General features: G+C 48.8%; 1 protein-coding gene and 1 long non-coding RNA gene across 3 annotated transcripts; one reads left to right on the forward strand and one right to left on the reverse strand.

Moving 5' to 3' along the window:
- Positions 1-857: 857 nt before the first annotated feature.
- On the reverse strand, positions 858-12,238 carry LOC130542276 (uncharacterized). Its single transcript, XR_008956742.1, has 3 exons — positions 3,384-12,238; positions 2,607-2,712; positions 858-1,126 (listed from the first exon to the last, which is right to left on the reverse strand). It is a non-coding gene; the product is annotated as an uncharacterized LOC130542276 (long non-coding RNA).
- SZRD1 (SUZ RNA binding domain containing 1) lies at positions 2,893-27,196 on the forward strand. Of its 2 annotated transcripts, none has more exons than XM_026519746.4 (4): positions 2,893-2,995; positions 20,736-20,785; positions 22,526-22,780; positions 23,977-27,196. In XM_026519746.4, exons 1-4 carry the CDS (start codon positions 2,945-2,947, stop codon positions 24,077-24,079), a joined length of 459 nt encoding a protein of 152 aa, XP_026375531.1. In that variant the 5' UTR covers positions 2,893-2,944; the 3' UTR covers positions 24,080-27,196. The 2 variants fall into 2 exon arrangements, with proteins under 2 accessions (XP_026375531.1, XP_026375532.1); XM_026519747.4 differs by having other exon boundaries at positions 2,898-2,995; positions 22,529-22,780.
- Positions 27,197-27,272: the final 76 nt, after the last annotated feature.

Genomic DNA, 27,272 nt, shown 5'->3' on the forward strand with positions numbered 1-27,272 from the left:
CAGCTTGTGCATTAGATGGAAAGTTTTCTTACTGTGGGCTTTGCTCTTTTTTGGGGGGGTGGGGGCAAAGGGAGAAGGAAAGAGAGAATCCCAAGCAGGCTCTAGGCTCACCAGCACACAGCCCGATGGAAGGCTCAATCTCACAACCCTGAGATCATGACCTGAGTTGAAATCAAGAGTCAGATGCTTAACTGACTGAGTCACCCAGGTGCCCCTGGGCTTTGCTCTTAAGTCCTATCACATCCCAGTGTTTCATGTGGTGTACCAAAGGTGCCTCCAGTTCTGAGTACAAGTCCCAAACATGAACGGTGTATCAAATGTATTTCACAGGCAAGAGAAATTCATGTTTTAGGATATCTGTTAATATATGTATGTGCCCCTACTTCAACTTTTGTGGCTTTCCCCCAGTGGAAGAAAACCACCACAGTTCCTCAATTTTAGAGCTTATTTGGCCCCATCTTTGCATTTTACAGTGAGGAAGGGACTTGCCCAAGGTCACAAGGGCCTATATGATTAACTAGGGCCGGTCTCCTCGTAGCCCATCTGTTGGAACAAAAGCTATTTCCTTTGCAGCATCCTCCAATGGTCTCTAAAATCTGTATCTTTCTGTTCTCCTAGAAAATTCAGTCCCAGGAATGCCCAACTAATTCCTTTGTTAGGGCGCATTGCCAAATATAACAAAATTGTAAGGAACTATCTCCCTCTGCTGGTCACATGCTACAACTACAAAGCCTTAAAAAAAAAAAAAAAAGGGTCCACTGCCTTGAAAAACTAATCACATCCCAAGAGTGAGACTTAGGTGAGGCCTGATAGACAATCTCATCCACCCTGCTGTCCCTAAGTCTTAGTCAGGATAATTCATTTAAGAGAACAGGTTCACAGAAGAATGTATTCAAAATGAACACAGCTCCAGAGAGTGAACAAGACAAAATCCTTTTTCTGGGGCGCCTGGGTGGCACAGCGGTTGGGCGTCTGCCTTCGGCTCGGGGCGTGGTCCTGGCGTTGTGGGATCGAGCCCCACGTCGGGCTCTTCTGCTGTGAGCCTGCTTCTTCCTCTCCCACTCCCCCTGCTTGTGTGCCCTCTCTCGCTGGCTGTCTCTATCTCTGTCGAGTAGATGGATAGAATCTTAAAAAAAAAAAAAAGACAAAATCCTTTTTCTTTGAAGTTGGTCAGGCCGTTCATAATATTAGTTACGTTTTAGAGATTTTGAGCTGCTAATGGAATATCCATGTGGCGACGCCAAGAAGAAGCCTAGCTATATGAATCGGAAACACCAGAGGAGGTCAGGGCTGGAAATCAACTTTGGGAATCTTTTTTTTTTTTCAAAGATTTTATTTATTTATTTGACAGAGATAGAGACAGCCAGCGAGAGAGGGAACACAAGCAGGGGGAGTGGGAGAGGAAGAAGCAGGCTCATAGCGGAGGAGCCTGATGTGGGGCTTGATCCCAGAACGCCGGGATCATGCCCTGAGCCGAAGGCAGACGCTTAATGACTGTGCCACCTAGGCACCCCTCAACTTTGGGAATCTTTAGTGTTCAGTGAGTGGCTCACACCATGATCATCTAGGTAAAAACGACAGACTGAGGACACACCCACAGATGACCCATATTTCAGAGACAGGAAGTCATGAAACCAGAGAATTAGTAAGCATGTCACTTTAACTTCTAAAGACTAGTAACATTTAATACATGATTGCAGTTTATAATAATAATAATTAGGAATACAATTGCAAAAATTCTCAACAGGAAGCTGTTACTTTAGGAAGATTAATGGCATGCTAAAAACATGAGAAGAAACACATTTCAGGTTAGATAATTTGATTTTAACAGCTAAATGCAACACTACCAAATGACAGGCTTTTAATACTAAGAGGCCTATAGGAACACATCAGTGAGAATAAAAATACATGGTGTTTACTTTTCCCTTGTTTTTGTGTTTTGGGAAAAAACGGATGGTTAGAGAATTTCAAGTCTTCTTAAAGAGGCAAGACACCCCTGTAATGATAATAGCTAACCTTCGAAAGTCTTACTGCAGGTCAAGCACTATCTCATGCTTTTCCACATAGTAACTAGTTTAATTCTGACCATCTACCTCTGAAGCGGCTACTACTACTACTAGCTCTGTTTCTGTACACTCAGGGAAACTGGGGCACAGACACCTTAAGCAACTTCCTAAGATCACAGGAACTTGTTCGAGTTGGAAGTGTCCGAAGTCGAACTTTAAAGTTGAAGGTCTCTACCTCTGTACCGGAGGAAAATAAAACAGGAATACTGTTTAGGAAGACGCGTAAGTAAATTTTTAAGGAAACGTTAATGTATGTATCTGTCACTACCGACTCAGGAGAACTTTAGCAGTGCTGGTTGTCCAGCTCGGGGGCCAGTATTATCAACTAACGATATTTTTACTGAGGATACAAAGGAGGGTTAACAGATGCTTCTAATACTGCTTTATGTGCAGGAAAAACTGTAAAAATTTCCACCCTAACACAGAAATAATAAAATGTCTTATGCATCAGCAGATATTTTTTATCTTCTGGTGAGGTATAAAACGTTTTCAGAACTTTGACAAAAACGTAATCTGCAGTTTATAAAGATTACGACTCACCTGAAAAAATAAAGTTTTCAGTAATTGCCTGCCCTTAGAAAAGATGGCTCCAAAGAACACACTTTCCGTACTCAAGACGATGACTTCACAGGGGCTCGCCCATTCACTAAGAGAGATAACACGTTGCCCTTAAGAAAAATGGCAGCTTTCTGCTTCCTCTGCCCTTTTCCAAGATGGCTTTCTCGATGATAGTGGACCCTGGCCTGGTGCCTCTTCCGGGCTTGGCAAGGGGCGGGGTCCATTGAGTAAAGCCTTGCGTGCCGGCGCCCGCGACGGAGGCGCGCTTCAGGGCGCAGGCGCGGGGAGGGGGTGGGGGAGGAGGGAAAGCGGCGAGTAAGATGGAAGATGAGGAGGTCGCTGAGAGCTGGGAGGAGGCGGCAGACAGCGGGGTAAGGAGGAGCCGCCGCCGCGGGGCAGGGCCGGGCGGGACCTGGTGTGAGGGAAGCCTCCGGGGAGCGGGCCTGGGGATGGTTCTCCCCAAGGAAGGGCCCCACACGCCGGGCCGGGGGTGGAGGAGAGGCCCCCGGTCCCTGAGCGCCGTGAAGGCCTCTTAAAGGGGCCGCGTTCCATTTCTCCCTCCACCTTTGCCCGGTGCGCCTCCCTCCGTACCCCCGACGTGCGCGTCACCCAGGGCTCCACACCCGCCACCCAGGCCTCTTTTCCTGGCCCCCGCGCCTTCTCGCTCGTCCCGGGACTGTCTGACCCTTCCACTCCTGTCGCCGTCCCCCCCGCCCGAGTCACCATTTTAAAGTTCATGTGCTCCGATGAGCGACATACCATGTGGGGGGGGGGTGTACGCGGACCGGGGCAGCATGCCCGGCTCCGGAGAAGAGCTGCGGAGGCAGGAGGGGAAATCGAGTCGTCTCTGGGCCCCTCCGCTCTGCGCTGAAATCCCCCATTGCTTTGCGCCTTCCGCCACGGTGGGCGAGTCTGGGGGTTTTTTCTCTTTCAGTTTTACTCTGGAGCCCGTTGCAGACGGGTCTCCCGGGGACCCCGCCGGAACAACCGAAAGCCCGGCGGGCAGCCCCTTTCCCCGGGGAACCACCCAACTATCTGAGCCCCGGGCGAAGGTCTCGGAGAGTGCTTGCGATTTGTAAAGTTTCCACATTCCTGGGGGGGGGGGGGATGGACCGTTCTATTTTGTTTTTGGAGTTTTTGTTTGACTCCTGGAAGCTGTAGGAAAATAGTTTATCCCAACCTGGAACAGCCGGAACCAATTCTGTTAGGTTTGTGATTAATTTGGGTCTTCTCAGAGTTTGTGGTTTTGTGGTGACCCTCGTGAAGATGGGGAGATGGCCTTTTGTCCTCCCCGTGTTTGCGTCTGTTCAGTGCTGGCTCGAGTGACAGCCACCTTCAAGGTTTTTGTTTTGGGACTGGGACGTGGCGAGCCGAGTGTACCAGGGTAGAACAGGAGCTGGGTCGTCCCCCCCCCCCGCCAAGCGCCTTTGAGGGTGCTCATTAGAGCTGGAAGAGGCCAAGAAATTGCCCCTTGCAGCAGTGGGGTTTATCTCTACGGGAATGTTGAAACTTGGATTCGCTTCGAAGTTTTTTCCGGTGGTTCAGCATTTCTTTCACGGTGTTTATGTTTTTCCACTTAGCATAATTAGGCTTTTGAAGAATTAATCCGTTCAGAAGGTGTTTGGTACAGTTCTTACGTGCTGGCTATCTTTCTTGAATTTTGACTTGAGTAAGGAGAGCAATTGAAAGATTTTGTACAGAGCAACAGGTGTCATTTGGGTATTTATTCAACAAACATTTTTTTTGTGTCTCTGTGTTAGATAGGCAATGTGCTTAGCAGTGACTTTGTGCCAGAGAATGCAAAATTTCCGGGTGCAGGCATTTATTGCCTACCACTAACATGAGCGCATCATTCAGACACCCTTCATGTACACCTTCCTGCAAAGAAGCCTGGCCTACAATTTGAGTGACTCAGATGATAAGTTGCTTGGTCATCTTGGCCTTTCTTTGATTTTTCTCACCTGTTTACAAGGGACAGGAGTATTTCATGTTAAAGAAGAAGAAAATGAAAACAAGAATGAATGCAAGATATAGAAATTGGGGATAGTTTTGTTTTTCAGAACGTGTAATTCACTTAGGGATCAGCTAGCCCAGTCCCACATTTTACAGCTGAATGAACCCCAGGGATGTAAGATTTAACTTAGATCTTTCTGATGCTTTCAGTATTCTTTGTACTACACTTCAGTAAAATCCTTTAAAAGTGCCAGGTACAGAGATGGAACCCAGACCTTGCCTTGTTGACGTAATGAGTGGTAACTACCAAAATGCACGTTTCTTTTATATCTTTTAATTGAACCGTTGAAATGACCTGTAGAGTTACTGTCCTTTTATAAACAAGGACACTGAGGTTTAGGGAGTAACCTGTCTTGCTCAAGGTCACACAGATAGTAAGTAAGGAGCTGGTATTTGACACAAAGCCTATCTGACTCCAAAGCAGGGTTCAGTCTGTAGCATTTTGCTGTCTCTCTGCCTGGGACCTGGGGAAGACTTGGGAGTTGGGCATTACCTTTCCTTTTTAGTATGTTTGTTTTGGGCTTATATTTGAAGGCTCTCTTGAATTTGATTCTGTTTTTGAATTTCACAAAGAGTTCTGTAGATGTGCAGGAGGGGAGCCAGGGAGGGAATGAAGCACTATGTCCACATCACTGGGAAACCAATGTACTGTACATGTCTTTCCAATGTAGCCAGTTGTATCTGTAAAAGTCTTAAGCTTCTGTTTATCCTGTCTTCCAACTGATACATAGTAATGGGTGTTAAGTACCCACCTTTCCAAAGAAGCAACCTGGATGGTGAGAAGACTAGCAAATGGGGGTTGGCTCATTTCTAAATGAACACTAACTTTATATAATCTGGAGGTAGTTCTGGTCCTTGAAAGTGGAGGCTTTTGGTGATCTCTGCCCTCAGCACCACAAAAAAGTTTTGACATCATGCTGGAATGTCTTATGTGTCAATACATTTGAGGTCATTTTTTCTTGCATATCTTCAAAATACTCAATATCAAGTCCTATCGTATCATTTTGGGGAAAGCTTTGAGAAACACTTCAGATATTCTGTAAATAGGCTGCTTTTTGCTTTGAGTATGGTCAACACTGACCTAATATAGAATTGTTCCTTTTGCCTTTTTCCTCCCAAGGAGTTACATCCCCAGTCAAAGGACAATTCAAGGAATATAGCTTACATTCCACTAAGGAAATGCTTCTTTAAAAATATACTGCCTTTGGGAGAAATGAAAATATAAATTGATTTAATGTTGATTCAAACTCCAAATTCTGTCCTTCATCTTTCAGTGCATTTCAGGGGACAAATAGAGCATTTTGTCATTGGAAGACATCTTTGTGCTCCAGGAAAGAAAAATCAGATCAACAGTTTGCTCAATTTCTGATAGTTTGAAGCTTTATACATTCACTTGTTTAGACCAAAAAAAAAAAAAAAAAGGCAAGACCTAGTCCATCTTGTAGGTAATGGGCTAATCTTATCCTAAGGGAAGATAGATGGTACACAAATGGAATTGGACTGGTAGTTATTATAATGCATTGGCAACTTCTCTGATTTCTTTGCATCTCAGAAGTTGCTTTTTGTTTTTGGCAAGGGCAAGTCATATAGCTAATTGAAAGAAAATGTAAGTTAAAGGATGCCCCATCAGCGATGCTGGGTGGCATACGAGTCTACTGTAGGAAGGTGTCAGTAAACACTGAATATTTACTGTGTACCAGGCACTGGACGCAGTCTAGTGGAGGAGTCAAACAGGTAAGGCAGCACTTTCTTTGGAAGAGGCATAGATGGGGTACCAGGGCTGGGATCAGAGACCGTCTTGTAGAGAAGGTGATGATTCAAAGGACCACTCGAATCAAGTTGTATTAAGTCTGGCAGGTGTGGGAGGCCCAACGTGCACATAGGTAGCAGAAGAAGAATGTGCTGCATTGGGAGAGCTACAGATACTCAAATACTTCCTTCTGGCCGGAGGGTAGGGGGTTGGCAGGCCTGAATGGAAAGAGATGAGGCCAGAGAGGTATGCAGGGGCCAGATTGGGAAGGGCTTCGCTGTACTTGGTTCTGGGGAGCTTGGACTTTGTCCTGAAAAAGCCTTTAAGGGCCTTTTTTTTTTTTTTTCCTTTTTTGCCGAGTAGTGACATAGATTTTAATTTAAGAGATAAGAACTTTGATTAACTTCTTATTCTTTAGAGAAGAGGCCATTCTCGCCAAAGCATGGCTTCTACCTCACTTTGAGGTCCTCATCGCTTCCTGTCACTGCTGTCATCCTGGAATATTTACAGTGGCTGTGGGTAGTGAGCAAATAACAGATTGTTATTTTGGAGCTACCTGGTGCTGATTTCTGTGTCTATCCTTATAGTAAAGAGGGCATTTAAGACTTGTGGTATGAGAAAGCACAAATCTCGGCGTTCTATGCTTGAGGGAGCCATTTCTAAGCCATTCTAGTCCTTCTGGGAAGATTGGGTCCTAAGGACTGTGCTGTGCTCATCTCAGGCTTCTATAAAGCAGTTGGCCAGTTAGCCATGATCATGCCGCAGTCTGTCCCTGCGACTCTGGAAAAAGATCTGTTTCACTATGGTTTCAAAGAAAGTAGGATAATGAGCTTTTCACTATAACTTCTCAGCTCTTTTCATTGAGGCTGCATGGGGGGCCTGTTCCCAGCATGCTCTGGGTGTTTGAGAGAGCTGCCATGGTTGCTGTGGGCTGGAAATTCAGGCAGTCACAGGCCTTCTTGCTTTTCCTTACACAACAGAAGAGAACTTAGTGTATCTTCCTGAAGCTTTCAGTAAATTCCTACAAAGAGAAAAGGCACTGCTGTCTCGATCTGATGACTCAACTGTATTCTTGGGGCCAGCCCTTTCTTTCCAGTTTCCACCTTTATACTGCAGTGGCTTCCCCACAGTAATGTCCCTTTCTGGCTGTATCAGGTAGAAGCCTTCACAAGGTATGGTGTGTTCTTTCCTGCACACTTGCCCCACAGAAATAGAATTTTTTTTTTTTTTTTTTTTTTCTGTTGGGACAGTTACTGACTTGTTGGTTTCCTAGGAGAAGACTGAGTTTAGCTACTTATAGCTATGGCCAAAATACAGAATGAATTTTTTTTTTTTTTAAGTAGTAACCATAGAGATTTCTCTTGCTGAAGTGTTTTTAACTGCTAGCCTCTGCCAAGCACCCTTCTCTTTAACATTCAGCTCTGTGCAGGATGTTTGATGGGAAGATAGAGCTTAAGACCCACCACCGCAGAAATTAGCAACAAATCCTGACCTCGGTCCTTCTGTAGATAGAGAATCTTATCCCTGCGGGTAAGACATTTCAGAATGTCCCTCCTAGTAAGTCATCCCCTCCCCACACCCAAAACTATTGCCCTTATAAAATGAACACAGGAAATAACAGTCATTCCTTTCTAAAAGGAATAATATGTACAGTTGAAATTGCATTCTTCAGGGCTGTGATCCTTAGATGAGATTGTGTGGGGTAGTTATGACTTGAGTCTGGAGAGGTCAGGATTGCCACCACTCTTCCTAGGCCTTGAGGGCCAACTTCCCAGCCCTCATGTTCTGGCCTTCTTGGCTTACATAGGCATTTGTGATCCTCCAGCTGTCACCTCTGTTTTTGCTACCGGGTTGCACGTCTCACGAGTGAGCGGACTCTGACTGTAGTCCGCAAACTCCCAAATCTCACAGGCCCCTTTGGGAAGGGCTTCTTAGATGGCTTCTTAAGGGGTCACTGCAGTCTGGGCCGAGTGGATTTGTGCATTCATTTTCCCAGTCTCCGTGACCTAGTGACGTGGAGATGTTTTTATTCCTAGTGTCCAGGAGAGGAAATCACTTGGTTGCTGGCATCCTGAGCCCACGCTAGCGCTCTGGACTGTTTGTTGACCTTTGCTTTTCAGCAGATAATTAACCAGTTAGGTGCTGTAGGATGTCTAGTTGCTAGTTCCTTTGAGGTATTGTTATTTGTTTCGCCTGGGATTGACCTTCTGCCTCTGTAGCCTGCTGATGAGGTACTAAACTTCCTGTCTCTGAGAAACTAGCGTTTGGTTCTCAAGAGCCAAGAGGACGATGCTGCTGTCAGTTGTAACACTAAGAACAGTGGCAACACTAAGACGGCAAGTGGCATGTTGCTTGAAATCTTGATCATAAGTGGGACACATCTGGCCAAGTGAAAAGAAATCATATAAATAAGTTTTCCTCAGCTCTCTTGAGAAGATTTCGTTACTCTGCTCACTATCTTAAGGATCCCAGTATCTGTAGTTGCAAACTGGCAGCTCTTGGGAATTCAGCCTCTATACTCTTTTGGGGTGCACATTGTGTTTTATATATTGAGTTCGAATGTCTTCACTTGGGTCTTGGTTGCTCTCCTCTCCTCTGGAGTCCCCCCTTTATGTATTGTGTAACCTCTTGTGTTCTGTCCTGCTTGCTTTATTGGCTTGGCCCTGGAGGCATTGTGTTTGCTGCCCCTGCTTTGATGACAGTGCCCTTGGGTGTTCGGATAAAACCTCGTGGTGGTGTAGAGGGGAGGTAAGAAGGACTTTGTGTCATTCCCCAGAGTCCAAATGCATATTTCCTTCGGAAGAGGAGCCTTTCTGTCTTCTTTATAAAAGGAAGAAAGAGTAGGTCACTTCTGCCCATTAGTGACCCACTTCCTCCGTCCATGGCAATAATAACAGAAGTCGGAAGGCTAAGCTGAGGGTTTAGGTGCCCGGTCTGGTTTTTAGGCAAATCACTGACTGTCTTTCTCTCAGCTTCATTTTCTTCTTTTGTAAACTTAGGTTAATAAAATCTGCCTTGGGTGCCTGGGTGGCTCAGTTGGTTAAGCATCTCCCTTCGGCTGCGGTCATGATTCCAGGATGTTGGGATCAGAGTCCCTCATCCGGCTTCTTGCTCAGCAGGGAGCCTGCTTCTCCCTCTGCCTGCCACTCCCTCTGCTTGTGAGTGAGCACTCTCTCTGATAAATAAATACGATCTTAAAAATAAATAACTAGGGGCGCCTGGGTGGCACAGCGGTTAAGCGTCTGCCTTCGGCTCAGGGCATGATCCCAGCGTTATGGGATCAAGCCCCACATCAGGCTCCTCCGCTATGAGCCTGCTTCTTCCTCTCCCACTCCCCCTGCTTGTGTTCCCTCTCTCGCTGCCTGTCCCTATCTCTGTCAAATAAATAAATAAAATCTTTTTAAAAAAAGTAAATAAATAACTAAAATCTGCCTTGCCTGACAGTGAGAGCTGAGTGAAGCACTTAGTGAGGTGTCATGCAAAGGCAGATGGTAGAGCAGAGAGTGCCATTGCCACGAGCGTGAGGGTGTTGCTCACCAGCTCTCCAGCCACTCCAGTATGGCCTCAGTCTGCGTAGAGTGGGAAATTTCTAAGACTGGCTGAGGGGTCTATTTTATTGCTGCGCCTGAGGACTAATACACTGTTTTCTCTACAAGTTGTAAGGGAAAAGCAATAATAAACTTGGAGAAAGGGGATCCCTGTTAGATTCTACCCACTATTTTATTCCAAGGACAGGGCGCACCACCATTACTACCACTGCTGCCTGTTCTGCACCTTTAAAGGAACGGGTTGTATGGCTTCCCCCCCATGGAGCCCCTTTGAAGAGGTACTAGAAGCAGAAGGAAACAGTGTCTCAACATGGCAACTCAAGTTTCTGAGGCCATCCAGCTTGAGATACATTTAAATTGTAAGGCTTGTTCTCTACTGAAGAATTACTTCGTTTTTGGGTACTTTACAGATTTAAGGTCTGGACCTTGTGATCTGCCACTGCTATAGTCCTCCTTTAGGAACCCTGAGCTTGCACTAAGCTGGCCTGGGATGCGGGGGAGGCACGTTGGTGTTCCCTGTGAGCCTTTATCCTGCCTTAGTAGTTCCTGTGGCCACCCACCAGCCACGCTCCTGACCCTTTTTGCTTCCTCCTCTTGAGATTTAGGGTTCAGTTTTGTCACTTACCAGTCGAGTGGCCTTAGGCAAGTCATTTAACCTCTGAGCCTGTAGCAAGGCTGCTGTACATCATTGTGCTGAGTATGAGAGGTGGTGAAGGGGGAGGGCACAGTGCCTTCCTTACACGAACCGTGGCAGGCGCTTGGAGAATGCTGCGGCCACCACCACTGCTGAGAAATGCCTATGACAGCCTTAGCTCTTATTTTGTTTTGTTTTGTTTTGTTTTGGTTTTAATATTTATTTATTTGAGAGAGAGAGAGAGAGAGAGGGAACAAGTTGGGGGGAGGGGCAGAGGGAGAGGGAGAGTCCGAAGCAGATTCCACACTGAGCGTAGAGCCTGATGGTGGGTCTTGATCTCACGACCCTGAGATCATGCCCTGAGCCAAAACCAAGAGTCAGATGCCCAACCAGCTGTGCCACCCAGGTGCCCCCCTTAGGTCTTACTTAGAGAATGGATAGTGTTGCAGCCTTTGGACCCAGATAGGCCCATTTCAAATTCAGGCTGCGTTCCATACTAGCAGTGGAACCATGGCCGGGTTACATAACATCTCAGAATCAGTTTCTAAATCATTTGTGAATGGGAATATATCTCTAAAATCCTGTTTCATAGACTGGTTCATTAATTCATGTGTTGGGTTCTATTTTAGGCACTATGGGCAACTGAAGTGAATGAAGTTTCTTCTCATAAAACTTGCTTTCTAGTGGACAACGATGGACAGTAAAACAATGTTTTATACACATACACAATGAAGAAAAATAAAACAGATAAGGAGCATAGAAAGTGACAGGCAGAAGTGCCATTTTGGGAAGGGGGAAGGTCAGAGAAGGCCTCTCCATAAAGATGGGCAGAGAGACTTGAAGGAAGTGAGAAGGCAGATGTGCAGAAGCTGGTGGAAGTGCATTCCAGGCAGAGGGAACTGCAAGTACAAAGGTCCTGAGGCTGGAGCCTGCTGTTTTATCTGAGGAACAGTGGGGGCTAATAGTAGCTCAGAGTGGTGGGAGAGGTCAGAGGTAGCAGGGAGCCAGATCCTGTAGAGAGACTAGTAGGCCATCGTGGGTATTACCTTGAAATAGGAAGCCATGTGAGGGTGTTGAGCAGAGGCTGACTTGGTTTTTAAAAGGATCATTCTGGCTGCTGTGTGTAAACTGTAGGGACGAGAGTAAAACACAGACTGATGAGAATGCTACTACAGCTGTCCATTCAAGGGCTGTGGTAATTTGGACCAGGGAGGTCAGAGCAGAAGTGTTGAGAAAATTCAGGACATGTTTTGGAAGTAGAATCAACAAGTTCTACTGATGTGGGGTATGAAAGAGGCATCAGAGATGACTCCAGTCTTTGGCCTGAGCTGGTAGAAGACTGGGATTTCTGAGGTGGGCTAAGTGGAGGGAATGTGGGAGAAGCAGGCTTGGATGAGTGAATGAAATCAAGAGTTTGGTTTTGGACCTGGTGAGGTTAGGTCCCTGATGAAATTGAAGTGGGCCTGTCAAGTCAGCAGTTGTGTATCAATGTCTGTAAAGCTGTGGAGGGGCGCCTGGGGGGCTCAGCCGGTTAAGCATCTGCCTTCAGCTTGGGTCATGATTCCATCACATCCCACGTTGGGCTCCGTGCTTAGTGGGGACTCTGCTTCTCCCCCCTACTCATGCTTACTCCCTCTCTTAAATAAATAAATAAATAAATAAATAAATAAATAAATAAATAAATAAAATCTTAAAAAAAAAAAAAGGCTTTGGAACTAGTTGAGATCACTGAATAAGCCAGCGGAGCTACAGAAGAGGAGAGGTGCAAACTCTCCAACCTCTGGGGGTCTGAAGAGAAAGAGGAGCCTGTCTGTTGCAAAAGAAATCAAATATGGGGTGTGAAAGGAGCTACCAGGGAGGTAGGAGGAGGCTGGGAGGGTGGGATCTGGGAGGCTCGTATAGAAGATGCTTTAAGAGGGGCGCCTGGGTGGCTCAGTCAGTTGAGTGTCCAACTCTTGATTTTGGCTCAGGTCATGATCTTAGGGTTGTGGGATTGAACCCCGTGTCAGGCTCTACGTTTGCCGTGGAGCCTGCTTGAGATTCTGTCTCCCTCTGCCCCCCCCTTTCCCCCTCTCTGAAAATAAAAATAAGAAAAGACAAAGAACATGCTTTAAGGAAGGAGTTTTGAGCAGTGTTGGATGATGCTGAGCGGTTGAGTGAGGTGAGGATGTAGAACTCACCGTTGAACTGGGCAGCAGTGAGGTCGTCGTGACCCCGACAACAGCAGTTTCAGAGCTAGTTTGACTTGAGGTGGTGAGTGTTACTCAGAGCAGGGCCTGGGCCAAACATTGGGCACTGGGCAAGTGCTAGTTGCTGTCATGCCAAAATGACAGGCCCCACCAGAGTAGGTTTTACACATCAGGAAACAGCATGCCCTTTGGGTCCCTACGGCGTTCAGTTGCTAGTTGCTTAAAGAGTAAATGTGTAACAGAGAGAGATACATTCTCTTCTAAGATTAAATCTCAAGCAGTGTTGTCCAAGGAAGTACCATGCAAGCCACACATGTAATTTCAAACTTCCTCAAAGCCACATTTAAAAAGTAAAAAGAAATGGGTGGGATTAATTTTAATATTTCGTGTTTTTTTTTTAAGTTTTTTTTTTAAGTTTTATTCATTTAAGTATTAAAATCTCTACACCCACCGAGCCGGCGGGGGGGGTTGGCTCAAACTCTTGACCCTGAGATCAAGAGTCTCAGCTCCACCTGCTGAGTCAGTCAGGTGCCCCTAATTTTAATGTTTTAAATGTAATGCAGTATACTCCAGTTAGTATCACGTCAGCGTGTAATCAATACTGATAACAGGTTAATGAGCTATTTTACACTATTTTTGGACTAGGCCTGGGAAACCTGCTGTGCATTTGGCGATTACAGCACAGCTCAGTTGGGACTGGCCGTGTGTGGTGGCTTCTGGACTGAGGGGCGTAGCTGGAGAGTGTGCCCAAAGGGTTTCCTCTTCCTGGGCAGGTGCGGAGAGATCCTGAAAGCCCCAGTGAACTTGGGAAGGAAAGCAGGAAGCAGTTTTCCTTTCCAAGGGAGTAAGAATTGTTTTGTCTTTACACACACTCCGCCAAAGCCCTTCAGGGTTTTCTGGTGCCCCTGGTTTCTTCACATTCTTACCTTGCTGGCCCAGGGAAGTAGAGCTGACTCTGCCGCAGCTTTTTGAGTAGTGTTATACCAGCTAGTAAAAACCATTGCCTACTGCAGCTCAAGTAATCTCAGAAGGTTTTCAGTTTAGGAAACCTCTTATTTGGGGTCCCTTTTCTTTTTTCCTTTCCTTCATGTTTCCGTCTTTCGCCCCGATTTTTTTATACCCCTCCCTTTTCCTTGACACTCTTGTTCTTTAAGTCTCTGCAATTTTCCCTGACTCCTCATCGCAGGGTTGCTCGCTCTCCATTTCTCTTCCCAAAACACTGTTCGTACAGCTAATACAGCAGCTGTGGTTTGCTTCTCTGTCTTCTCCCTCCTGGCTGGGCTCTCCTCTTCAGCAGCGATTGCCTGACCTCTGGGGTACCAGCATCTGGCACATCTCCTTCCTTAGAGTAGGTTTCCCACAAATGCTTGTTTCCAGCTTTTTGTCGCAGCGAAGCAGAAGGACACCTTTGAGTTACATTAGCAAAGCATAGACTTCCTTAGGGAGGGACTTTATATCCTTTGCCCCCACAGTAACCCACTTAAAGTGGAATCTTTTTCCTTGCTATGGGAGTAACAGAATGGAGGAGTGTTTTGTGGGAAATAGAACCTTCCAACAGACTAATGTCTCTGTATTAAAAAGGCAGCTAGTGAATTCATGGCCTTGATGGTCTTGTGTCTCAATTTCTGAACGCTGCCTTTTAAAGATTTTATTTATTTATTTTAAATAGATCTCTCTTTTTTAAGATGTTAGTTATTTGAGAGAGTGAGAGCACTGTTTGGGGGGGAGGGAGAGGGAGAAGCAGCTGCTGAGCAGGGAGCCTGATGCAGGGCTCAGTCCCTGCGATCATGACCTGAGCCTAAGGCAGACACTTCACTGACTGAGCCACCCAGGTGCCCCTCAAGATTTTATTTTTAAGTAATCTCTCTACCCAGCATGGGATTCAAACCTAGGACTCGGAGATCAAGAGTCGCATGCCTCACTGACTGAGCCAGCCAGGCGTCCCGCCTTTTGCCTTTTTTTTTTTTTTTTTTAACTTAGCCAATGGTGTTTGCCCCGGAGTTGAGTTAATGTTTTGAACCTGATGGTGATGCTGAATGAAGCATTGCTTCAGAAGCAAACCCGAGTGGTAAGACTTTGGGGGCTTCCCTCCCTGGAGTTAGCCGGCAGTGGTAGAATGAGCACTGTCACGCACTGCCACGCCACCGACAGAGACAAGGCAGGCAGGGCTAAAACATGCAGTGAGCAGAGTTGGCGTGTGGCTGTCTGGGTGGCTCAGTAAGTTAAGCATTTACTGCCTTCAGCTCAGGTCATGATCTCAGGTTCCTGGGATCAAGCCCCACATCAGGCTTCCTGCTTAGTGGGGGAGTCTGCTTCTGCCTCTCCCTCTGCCCCCTCCCCCCAGCTCATTTCCCATCTCTCTCTCTCTCTCTCTCTCTCAAATAAATAAAATCTTGAAAAAATAAAAATAGTTGGAAAAAAAAAAACACAACAAACCAAGAGTTGGTGTGGGGAGTGGTTTGGAGAAGTCTCTGTGGATTACACGTCTGGACTTGAAATGGCCAGTGCTGTGCTCTAAAAGTATAGAGACCTTTGTATCTTGATAGTTTTAAACCAGATTTTGCTGGCTCTAGCTGTGAATTCTTGTGTTTCACTCCTAAGTGAAATTAGGGCCTTGTAGGAATAGGCAGAATCTTCTCTGGATGTGTGATATGGGAGATGTAGGTGCCTTGCTGGGGACACAGGAGGCCCTCTAGCCAGGGGAGTGGATGCTGGGGTCCTGCCCAAGACTTAGAGAGATCAGGCCCAGCCTGGCACTCTTGCCAGTGCTGGGAGTTCAGGGCCAGATGTGTTGGAACGAAGGCCTGCCTTCTCCTTCCCAGCATCTCCTTCTCTGGTTTTTTTCTGAAATGGTGGCATTGTGTTCATCAGGACCTGTCAGGCTTCAATCCTGAGAGAAACCCTGTACTCAGGGTTCCTGTGTCTTTTTAGATTCCACCCAGTGTCTGTCTGCAGATGTGTGCCCCCCAATGTGGGGTAGCTGCGCGAGACCAGACGAGCCTGTGGGACTTGGTGGATCACGAAGAGTCCAAAACCAGTCATTATTCCTTGAATTTGAGAGGAAGATCAGAAAATGTCATCTTCTGAAATGGAAACTGACAAAGAGAAGCAAATTATCTGAGAAGAGTCACTTAAATAGTAACTTCTGCTGATAAAAAGAGGTTATTTCCTAACTCGGAGCCAGGACTCTCCATTTGATACAAGATTCCTTGAAATCTTAGGACTGGTGCTGATTGGGTTGGTGATCAGGGACTCTGGTTATCGGAGGAGGGGTGCAGCGGTGGAGCAGGGTCGTTGCTCCTTTGGGGTGTTGGGGGCGGACAGCAGGAGGGCAGGCCCCCTCCACCCCCACAGTGTAGCAGGATTTGGGTTTATTCGCTCTGTCTCTTGTGAGTTTGGCTAGCTGGAATCAGTCCCCCAGGGCTTCATCACCCCCAGGTAAACCGGTAAAGTCTGTTTCTTGGATGTGCAGGTCTGAGAGTGCAGCTGTGCTGATGCTGTACTTGTACTTTGCTCCCAGGCCCAGAGTAGCCCAGTTACTGCTCTCCTCTGCCTTTCTCCCTCTTCTCTCCGCTTCCCACCTTTGTTTTTTCCTTTCTCATCCACCTCTTACTGTTCATCTGCCTCCCCTTGCAGATTCATCCCTATCCTCTTTGTCCCTGATCCTTTTGAAGAGGGTGGCTGAGTCACAAAATAGGCTGGGATGTCCCCTTCCCTGCTCTTCCCCTCATGTGCCTCCATCCCTCAGCTTTCTGTGGCGTCTCACGGAGACAATCATTGCAAGGTTAAGGGCATCAGCAGCCAGTGAAGCTGTGCTTCTTCCTTAGGTCAGTGGAATTTGCAGATGTTGCTTCATTGCATCTGACTTTATTCACGTCGTGGCTGGGGCCTCTCCTTTACCTCCCATAAGGGACCGGCCCTGTCCAGAGCTACCTTGCTCCCCGCTATGGTTCTTCATGACCTCCTGCCTCCACTCCTTCCTTCTGGTTTTGCTTGTTCTCTCAGACCACGAAGGGTGTACCTCATTTTTGTAGAGATGTAGCCCCGCAGGGCAAGTGATATCTGTGTCTCTTAGTAGCAGCAGAGCTTTTGCTTAGGTTTTGACCCAAAGAGGAGACCATGCCACGTAACAGCATGGGGTGTCATCTTCTGGAGTCTGCTCAGTGCTACTTGACCAAAAATAGCTAGCCTTTCCAGGAAAAGTCATGGGAAATCAAACTTTTCTTAGCACCTCACGTCTCATATGCTTATGCCCTAGCACTTGCTTGTGTCCTGGTGACTCCTCGTCGCTCCGAGAAGTCGTAGCGTGATGAGCTTACGTACGGGTTTGTTCCACTACTTGTGGAGTTTGGGCCTCTGACACAGAAGTCTTGACCTTGGACCAGGGCTCCGTTCATCCTTATGAAAAGAGAAGGTGCCCTTAGGTGATAAGGTTTCTTGTTGGGGCCCCCATCTGGACGCTTCCTCACACAGCATTCTGAGGCCTGTTTAATTCCACTGGGCTGTCGCATCTCTGGAGGAGACAGACATTCTCCTTGCGCACCCGTAGGAAAGTTTTGGCTTGTTGCAGCTCTTCAGAGCACGAGACTGAGAGCAGATCGATTGCAAGGCCTTGTCCAAAAAGAGAATGGACTGACTCATGATACCTGGACAGACTCCAGAGGGAGCTGCAGTGCTCTCTCCATTTGCTGGCAGGGCGCTCCGTCTTAGCAGGGCCAGCTCTGGGCACACTGGTGTCTAGCTGGCCATCTGGACATAGTCAGGATCAGCTTTCTCCCAAAGCTGTTGGATTTGTATCTCATTCTCTAATCTGATGGAAGAATTCCTGCTCAGCTCTGAGAAGCCAGCATCCCTGGTGTGATGGTGTTTGATGGGAGTGCCAGGGAACAGGGTGGCATTCAGGGGGTATGAGGAAGAGAAGATCAGGATCGCATGGCTTTACCATCTCCGGGGGGTTGAGCCGTTGTGGGGCTGCTCTGGCATCGGGGAGGGCCTCAAAAGGCCTTAGTTCTTGGGCTGCCTCTGTGGTTTACTTTGTGACGTTGGGTTTGTTTCTTAACCTCCCTGAGCCACGTTCCTTCATCTGACAGAAGAGGGTAAAAGCTCTTTTGTCTATCAGACAGGGGTGGTGTGAACAGAAAATGAGTGTCTGGGGGAAGTATACTGACAGCCATAAAGCATTATATTGGCATAAGGCATTTTTTTAAAGCCAGCCATTTATATTATATGTCAGGTATGTCTAATCTGGGGACAGAGGCCCATTTACTCAAACATGGTCCACAATGACCTCTTGAAGGGCTTTTTTCTGCCCAGCCTCCATTTGCTGGGCCTGGGCAAATTCTCTATCTTCCCTAAGGCCCTACGGAAAGAAGGAAGCAGTTTACTCTCCCGAGAGAAACCTGGATGGAACTTCTCACATTCAGCTAAAGTAATGTATATTTTACCACAATTAAAAAAAAAAAAATTGACTCATTTGCGTATTTGCCTTATTTGGCTGTCATAGTGATATGAAAGTGAGAGTTCATGTAATAAAGTTTAAAAATGTAGCGCTTTCCCGTAAAAATCTTGAATTTGTTTTTTCCTAAAATAGCAGCTCTGGCCGTGTCAGCCAAGGCTCTGCCGCCTGTCTGTAGGCAGGGCCAGTGCCCTTTGGTGCCTCGCAGCCCCTTCAGTTCCCCGCTGTGCTCCCTTGCAAAAGGAGTTTGGGTTACTCGCCTGGCCCGTGGAGGCATTTGGTTCCGACCCTCTTTGAGGGCCTCCAGATCCCACAGATGTTAAACCTTGCGTTTATGATGGAGAAACGTGAGTAGGAAGTGTCGTTTTCAGATGGGAACAAAATGATACAGTGTGGAGCTTTAAAACTGTTATTTGTGGAAAGCCTTGAAAAGCCCTTCCATGGTAACAGGCTTTCGACTAATGTGAGACGTAGTATCTACTCGGGCCGTAACACTGATATTGATACAAAAATTTAGAAGAATTACAATTCTGATACAGACAGTGACGTGGGCCTAGATTCTCTAGTCTGTCAGTTCCCAGAAACCATCCAGGTCATTCCCATGCTCTCGGTGCACCTTTGCCAGTCAGTCATCCGACAGTCGCTGAGTGCCAGGCTGTGTCCTAAGCTTGAGTGAGAGGTCTTCCATCTGGTGGCTTCCTAGCCCCTCCACAGAGTTGATGGGACCCTCAGAATACAGTCCGTTGTGCTTGCCCCTAACTATATGTTGGGCAGGTCATAAAAACAAAAAATGTTAAACACAACTCAGCACCAATCAGAATGAATGTCAGTGTCAGACTGGATTGAAATCTGGCTTCATATTGTTTACAGGAGACAAAAATAAGAACAGGGAAAAATGAGAAGGAAAAGAGAAACGTATTCTGGGGAGTACTAACCAAAAGAAAACTGGCACAGCTTTATTCATATTAAATGATAGATTTTAAGGCAAAGAAGATCATTTCATAATGATAAACAGGGTAATTTACTAGAAAGTAATCTTTGATTCTTTGCATAGTCAGTAAACCTAACAAATGAGTAAGAATGTAGAGGTTCTGAACATTATAGTTAACCAGCTTGCACTGTACTCATCAACTGTAGAATAGTCATTTTCAGGACATTTGGAACATTCCCGAAAACTGGCTGCCCACTCAGCTTTGAGGTGGATCTCGGCAAATTTCAAAGACTTGACTGGCAGTTACGGCAGTGATTCTTAACATTTTGCAAGTTCTAGACTCCTTTGAAAATCCCGTATCCTGTCGGTCAGGATTGTCAGCACTACTGACATTTGGGGCTAGGTGATTCTTTGCTGTGGGGGCTGTTCTGTGCATTACAGGAGTTTCGCAGCATAGCATCCCTGGACTCTACCCGTTAGTTGCCAGTAGCACATCCCCTCTGGCAGGGACAACCAAAAACATCTCCAGACATTGCTAAGTGTCCCCTGGTGGGCAAAACCATTCCTGTTGAGAACCACTGCTACAGGTCTTTTCATCAGAGAAATACTATAATTTTTCATACACTTTTTCCTACTCCAGTAGCTGAATGGTCTCGTCCTCACTGGGGACAGTCGAGTGGGATATTTTGTATGAGAAAACAGTGGGGCAGCCAAGGAGCCTGAAGGCTTGGTCTTTGTCTGTGCCCAGCTTCCCCCGTCCAGCGTCTGGACCCCTGTGCGTGCGGGTGTGGGAGCATCACAGAGTTCCTGGTGCCGAGAGCCAGGGCCCACTGCCGTCCAGTCTCACGGATGTTAGGCTTCTGTTTTGTTCTAGACCTTTGGCTGGGTGCCAGTGACAGAGTTCAAGTCGGCAGCAGTGGGGAGAAGAGGCTGTGAAGTATGTGATACCCGTGCTCATGGAGGGGGGGAAAGGGAGAGCTTACTGTCTGAGAAGCAGGTGACGAACTGTGTGCGGGCCAGGGAGGACTTCACCACGCAAAGGCCGACGTCAGCGTGGGGTCCGCAGGGTTAGCGGAAGTTTGCCAAGGGGCGGCTGTTGCGGGCAGGTGGACCAGCACGCTGGGTTCTCGGGCTTAGTAACGGCTCAGTTTCACAGTGAGGCGGAACAGGCGCGGAAGATACAGGAAGCCGGGGCGAGGCGCGCTTGGGAGCTTGGCCTTAATCTGGCAAGCAGTTGAAGGGGTTTCAGTGGGGAAGTGACACAGCCAGATTTTTGTGTAGAAAGTTGATTTGAGTGGCTCCGTGAAGGGCAGATTGGAGACCAGGAGACTAGTCAGGAGATAGGCAAAGAACCCAGCTGCATGATGAGGTCTAGAACTATCACCGTGGCCAGGGGGATGGAGGGAGATGAACCCTCAGGGAGTCAGGTTTCCAAACCCGAGTCTAGTAAAGGGAGGTCTGCATCTGTTACCTCAAAGGGCACAGTCATGTCCCTGCTCAGAGGACACCATCCTCAGCTCTGAAAATAAAGACGTAAGTTTTTATCTAAGAGAGATTTTTTCCACTTTTTATATACATTTTTTTCCTCTAGGAAATAGACAGACGGTTGGAAAAAAAACTGAAGATCACACAAAAGGAGAGGTAAGGCTGCTGTCTGGTCTGAGGGCTCATGCTCTCTGCCATTTGAGAGCTGGGCAGTCAGTGGTGTTCTCCAGGTGGCCGTTAGGGTTAGCAGGGCAGGCTCCCGAGCATGACCCTTCCAGGATGTGGTGGCTTGAGACTTTGAGAGTGAGGCTTGACTGTCACATCTGCCTTCTAACGTATTGGGTACCCGGTGTGAGGTGATCTGGTGGAAAGGGGGGAGGTGACAAGTCAGAAAACTTGGGTTTTAGGCCTGGCTCTGTTCCAGTTGCTCTGAGGTTTGGGACAAGTTGTTTTCCCCTCTGGACATCAGTTTCTTTCTCTGTGACATTAAGAGGTTGTACAGATGATTTCTCTGGGCCTTCCGTGACGTTGTGGCTGAGGGCATTATGGGGGTGTTCTGGAAGAGAGGATTCTCCAAAATTCTCGAAGACCTTTTAAGGATATTTTCCCCCACCCAGACAGCAGAGCAGGTTTCAGAGCAGGTGAAAGTTGACCTCAGCCTGGACTCAGGTAACCTGTGGGCTTCCCACAGGGATAGTGAAGGGAGGAGGAGGAGAGGACCTCTCTGGACTTGCTTATCATTCCCCAGGGGACGCCAGGGTGCCCTGCCCGCCCGCTAGTTTCCTGGCTCTCTGCCTCTGATCAGATTGCTGGCTCCTTGTCTGTCTGCTCGTCTTGGCAACTGCACTGATGTCTGGTGACAGTCCCCTTGCCACGCCATTCCTGTCCCACGCAGGACTTGTTCTAGTCCCTTGCAGCAGCGGAGTTCCTCCAGCCCCTTCCCCTCCTGACAACTGTGGCTCTGAAAACAGGCCCCCGTAGGCTGTTGGGTTCTGAAGAGAAGCTAGTTTGGGCTGCTCTGGGGAGGGTCTTTGTGGCTGTTGAAGGGCCGTCATTCCTGCCTGGATCCCTTTTTCCCCTGTGGCTTTTGTTTCTCTCCCTTCCTGTGTGGTTTCCCACCTCTCCTTGTGGACACATTGCCCGGTGTGCACATCCACCAGCCTCGGACAGTGCTTCTCGGAGAACTCCGAGCACTGCCAAGCACTGTTTCTAGGGCCGTCCTTTACGCCAGCCCCGCCGCATCCAGCATCCCAGGGAGCCATGGTGAGGGAGGTGTCTCTGCTCAGAAACTTCTGAAGAGATGATCCAGTTGTCTGGTGTAGTTTGTCTCTGGGAGGCACAGGTCACTTATCAGAAGGCCGAGGCAGTTTGGCAAATCCTGTCTTGATGCCAGGCAGGGATGGCGGAGTGGGTTCCTTTGTAGCGTTTGGCTGGTGTGAGCACATGTGGTGGAAGGCCATGGCTGGAGTGAACACTTTGCTGACGCCCTAAGCTCCGGGGCTCCCACTACACCAGCCTGTTACACTCTGCTCTGTGTAGGGAAGTTGGGATTTTTAACGGACGTCACTGGATTCTGGGCACAAAATGTTTTGCCACAGGGGCCAAACGGTGGTTGATGTGACTGTGAACCTGGGGGTAGAAGTCCCAGAATGAGGTGCTGTTCCAGCCCCCCCTTTGCCTGGGATTAGGTCTGAGGAGCACGTGAGCTTATGGCAAGGTTGCCCTTTTGAGAAACCCCTCTTGAGGAGTGAGAGTTTTGATGTCTGGTCAGAGGCCAGAGAATAACGAATAGAATTAGGAGGAGGGAGGGTAAAGAGATGGGGGCGGTGAGGGACATGGATGGGGGCCTCTATAGTCAAGGGTAGGACTTGTGAAGCTGTATTTGCTCTTTGTCAGCAGGAAATCCAAATCTCCTCCCAAAGTGCCCATTGTGATTCAGGACGATAGCCTTCCCACGGGGCCCCCTCCACAGATCCGCATCCTCAAGAGGCCCACCAGCAACGGTGTGGTCAGCAGCCCCAACTCCACCAGCAGGCCAGCCCTTCCTGTCAAGTCCCTAGCGCAGCGGGAGGCGGAGTACGCCGAGGCCCGGAAGCGGATCCTGGGCAGCGCCAGCCCTGAGGAGGAACAAGAGAAACCCATCCTCGACAGGTGAGTGTAGCTGGCAGGGTGACCAGTGACCACTCTGCCAGGCCGCTTTGAGGTGGTGAGTAGTGAGAAGCAGGTAGAATCGGGTCTGGAACCGTGGCAGCGTCCGCTGCCAAGCCCGACCTGGCGGGCAAGTTCAGGGTCTGCTGCGTTGGCTCAGGACGGCAAGCTTTGAGGTCGTGGCTTACGGCTGTGCAGTTGGGGGGGGGGGTGTTGGGCAGCGTGGCACAGAGGTTGACGGCACAGACCCTGAGTCAGAATCTGCCATTTCCTTCCACTTCCGGCAGCCTAACCTCTGTACCCTCATAGCCTCATCTGTGGGAGAAATGGGATAGCGATAGTACCTCCCTTGTCAACTCGTTGTGCAAATAAATGAGTGCAGTGTTCTGAGAACCCCGCCTGGCACGGCGGATGGTGCCCCACGAAGTGCTTAGATGCTATCTTCCGGATCTCATAATAGCTCTCTGTGATGTTTGGTGAATTTTCTAAATCCTTTTTCTTTCCCAGCACTTTCCCCCCCTCTGGAGTCCTAGAGGTTGCATTATGTAAATTTGTCACCTCTGCTAAAGCAGTATTTGTTAAAATAGCCTCTTTCTGACTTTGAGAGGCCTCCTTGGGCTTGCTATTCTGGGACTTGAACTAATCCATGTACCTTCTTCCTGTCCCTTCATTAATTTTATAGATTCCCGTTCTCCTCTATGCCTTCGCTTGGCAGACTAGAAAAGGTCTGTTTCCTTTTAGTCTTCCATATTCATATGAGTCAACCATTAATCACATGATTTGGAGAGAAGCAGGAGGGCAGCAGTGGCCGGTGCCTGGTCCCTGTGCTGAGCTCTTGGTTAGGGGTCTTTACTTTTGCCCCACACCCTGAAGGGTCTGCGCCACATGGTTCTGTGGAGGCTGAGCTGTCCGTGGTCACTGCCTCTGGACAAGATGGGCCATTGAGCTCCCCCCTGCCCTCTAGATTCAGGGGAAGAGCACTGCCAGTTCTCAAGGTGAACATAGACCGCCTTCCCCACCTGCCCACGGGGGCTTCCCAACTTGCAGATTCCCTGCGTCCGCTTGTCAGAGAGGGGACCAGGGCTGGCTGACAGCTGCTTTGCCTTCTGCCCTAGCTGCAGTTTTAAGATTGGGTTTTAAGATTTGGGGACCTCTTTTATGTCCTTTTTCAGGCCTCCCTCTGATCTTCTTCCCTCCAGGCCAACCAGGATCTCCCAACCCGAGGACAGCAGGCAGCCCAATAATGTGATCAGACAGCCTTTGGGTCCAGATGGGTCACAGGGCTTCAAACAGCGCAGATAAATGCGTGCGGGAAAGGATGCTGCCGCTGCCGCCGCCGCCGTCACCGCCTCTTGGGTCGTCCGCCACGGGTCGCACTGCCGTGGCAGACAGCTGGACTTGAGCAGAGGGAACGACCTAACTTACTTGCACTGTGATCCCCTTTGCTCCGCCCACTGTGACCTTGAACCCCATGCACTGTGACCTCCCTCCTTCCCCCCTTCTTCCCACTGTGATTGGCACGTCTACAAGGGCTGTCCCAAGTCAATGGAAAGGGAAAGGGTGGGGGGCCAGGGGAGGGTTGGAGGGACCCACGAAGGACTCAGAGTAGAGAGTCAGACAGTGCCACTTGGCCACTTGGGGTAAAGCCAGTGCCAGCAATAACAGTTTATCATGCTCATTAATTTGGGATTTCAAAACACAGATGAGAACTCCCGTCCACCCACCCGCAAGTGCATGTCTTCATCACTTAAAAGCAAGTTCCATTTGAAAATAACCTTTCTTTTTTTTTTCTCCTTCCTGTTTTTGTTTGTTTATACAAATACCTGATTTGCAAGAAAAAGTGCATGGGAGGGGTTTTAGCAGTTTAATGAATTTTTAATTGAGAAAGGGTAGTTTGGTAGTCTACTTAAAAATGTTTCTGGGAAATTCACTAGAAACATTAACCAATAGGACTTTGGTGAGCTTAGCTTCTGTATTCCTACTGCCGCCCAGAAAAGGGGCAGGGCTCTGCAGCCCCCAGGACAGATGAGCACCCCATGCCTATACCTCCCTCCCTCAGCTAAGTCCCAGGGCGTCTTGGCCCTACCTGGAGACTGAGCTAGCTCTGCAGGCTCAGAGAGCCTGGGGAGGGTGCCAACCCCACCTCTAGTATTTTGGGAGATAGGGAAAGTGAATAGACTTCCCCTTCCCATACCCCTCAGGGTGGTTCCCTGCCAGCCAGGCTTGCTCCTTCTAGAAGAGAGCAGGGAGTGAAGATGCACTCCGGGCTCGGAAGTAAGGGATGTGAGACTTGCTCAGTGTTTTGCTCTTAGCCCGAGGAGAGCCTGGAGAGAGTGGCTCCGGGACCTTGAGCCTCCTGCCCAGCGTGCTCAGAAGGTGGCTAGATCTTCCCACTGCAGCAAGGCTTGAACTCTAAGGGTCTGTGGGGCACTGTCTCTGGATGGCACCAGCTCGGTGACCACGCCCGGTACATTTCGTTTGTGAAATCGCTGTCTTGGGAGCTGACCATTCTGAATACATCTGGGGAAAGGCAAGCTGTGCATTGCAATATTGCTGGTGACTGGTTCCCCACAGACCCAGGCTACCCTTCACCCATTTTTCCAGAGCGAGGGCCTGGAGTGAAGGCGGTTTCCCCTCTGTCCCTAGAGCCTAGAGATTTGCTTTGGCTCTTTAAGGTGGAAGAGGCTAAGGGCAACTGCCCAGAGCAGCTGTGTGTGTGTGTGTGTGTGTGTGTACAATCGGGGTCCTCTCAGGCTTTCTGGTCTCTTCCGTTGCACTGCGCCTTATCCCTCAGCCAGCCAGATAGCCTCCCCACTCAGCGGATGAGTTTGGGAGTGGGTGACAGGATGTTTTGTGATTAGAGCAGCTTGTGGTGGCCAAGGTGACAAGCTAGGATTTGCAGGCTCACTCCACCTCTGGTTCACCAGGCTCTCAGCCTTGCCCCGTGGGAACGTAGGCCAGGCCCAGCAAGCCACGTCCCGCTGCATCTCCCGCTGCGGAGGAAGGGCCAGCTGCCAGCTGAATCAGCAGCTAGTCCATAGCACAGCCTTCCGACCGTGAGCAGCCAGGAAAGCGTGCGTGTGCAGAGCTGGAACAGAGCTTTGGCGTGAAGAAGCCCCAGGCTGTTGGGTTGTGCCCACGGGCTGTTGTGAGGGGGATGACCCCCAGGAGTGGGCCAGGGAGAAGGTTGGCTGCTGTCGTCATAGTTCCACTGCCCTCACCAAGTTTCCTCCTCCTAGATGTACAGTGTCCAGCCCTCATGTAGTAGTGGTTTCTGGCCCGAGATGAGACTGTCCTTGCAGTTGGAGAAGGGTACAGAGGTAGGCCAGGTGGCACGGCCAGGAGTGCCGATTGCTCAGCCATCAGGACCACCTGCTCTTGCCCCCCTCTCCCCTAGAGGGAGCCGAAGGGAAGGCCGGCTGACGGGTGTCTGTGGATTGAGGATGTAGTAGGGACTGGTGTTCCCACCTCCCTCTGGCCAAAGATGGGGCTCTGCCCGATGTGTGCCTGCCGCCACCCACCAGCAGTTGTGCCCTTGGCTTCCCAGATGGAGAGGTGGCAGGCAAAATCTTAAAAAGAAAGAAAGAAATGAAAACAAGGAACTGTATTGTGTTGGGGGGAGGCGGGAGGGGAGATGGGAGAATGGTTTGGATTTTGTGTGTGTGGGGTTTCTTTTTGTTTGTTGGTTTTTTTTTTTTTTTTTTTTTTTTTGGTAGTTGTCTGTAACTTTCCTTAAGTGCTTCTTCTTTTTTTTTTTTTTAAGTAAGCTGCAGGCTTTGGCTTGGAAAACCCCAGGGGGGTGGGGGGGGGCAGAAACCTGAGGCTGCTGCCCCTTTATCTGCCTTCATGGTACTGTCCCCTTCCCCCAGCTCCTCCCTGACCCCATGAGCCAGGCCTCAGACCTTCCAGCTAACCGCTTCCCATGAGCCACTACTCTGATGTCAGCCTATAACCAAAGGAGCTGGGGGTCCAGGCCTGGTGACCAACCCTTCTCAGCCCACTCAATCAGGGTGCTCCCCACCTGCAGGCAGGAGGCAACACCCTATCTGCTACCATCAGCCCCTTCCAGAGCCCACTGCCCCGCCCCGCCCTGTCCAGCCCAGCCATACCCTGCTCTGCCCCATGTGGGGATGCTCTGCTCAGGGATGGGCCGGCAGGGCTGCCCCAGCCTCCCTGGTAAGCAGAGACTCTGGAAACCTCTGGGGTCCTGTTTTCTGGTCGTGTGATCCCAGGGGTGCACATGGGCCCCTTGGGTGTCTGAACAGAAGGGCATGGGAGGGAGGGCCGCACCCCTGCAGTCCTGCTCTGCTGGTCTAGCGGGCAGCTGCCTACCCCACCCCACCCCGCACCGCGGGCTCCTGAGTCGGCAGATTAAGCATTTTATAAATTGTATTTTAAATACATGTTTTAAACTTGTCAGAGCCTTGTCCTCATTTCAGTCCCTGGCCTCCTAACCTCTTGCTGTGCCCGCTTGTTTAACCACTGGGGGGGCTAC

This window comes from Ursus arctos, unplaced genomic scaffold (assembly GCF_023065955.2).
Source record: "Ursus arctos isolate Adak ecotype North America unplaced genomic scaffold, UrsArc2.0 scaffold_32, whole genome shotgun sequence".
Classification (NCBI taxonomy): Eukaryota; Metazoa; Chordata; class Mammalia; order Carnivora; family Ursidae; genus Ursus; species Ursus arctos.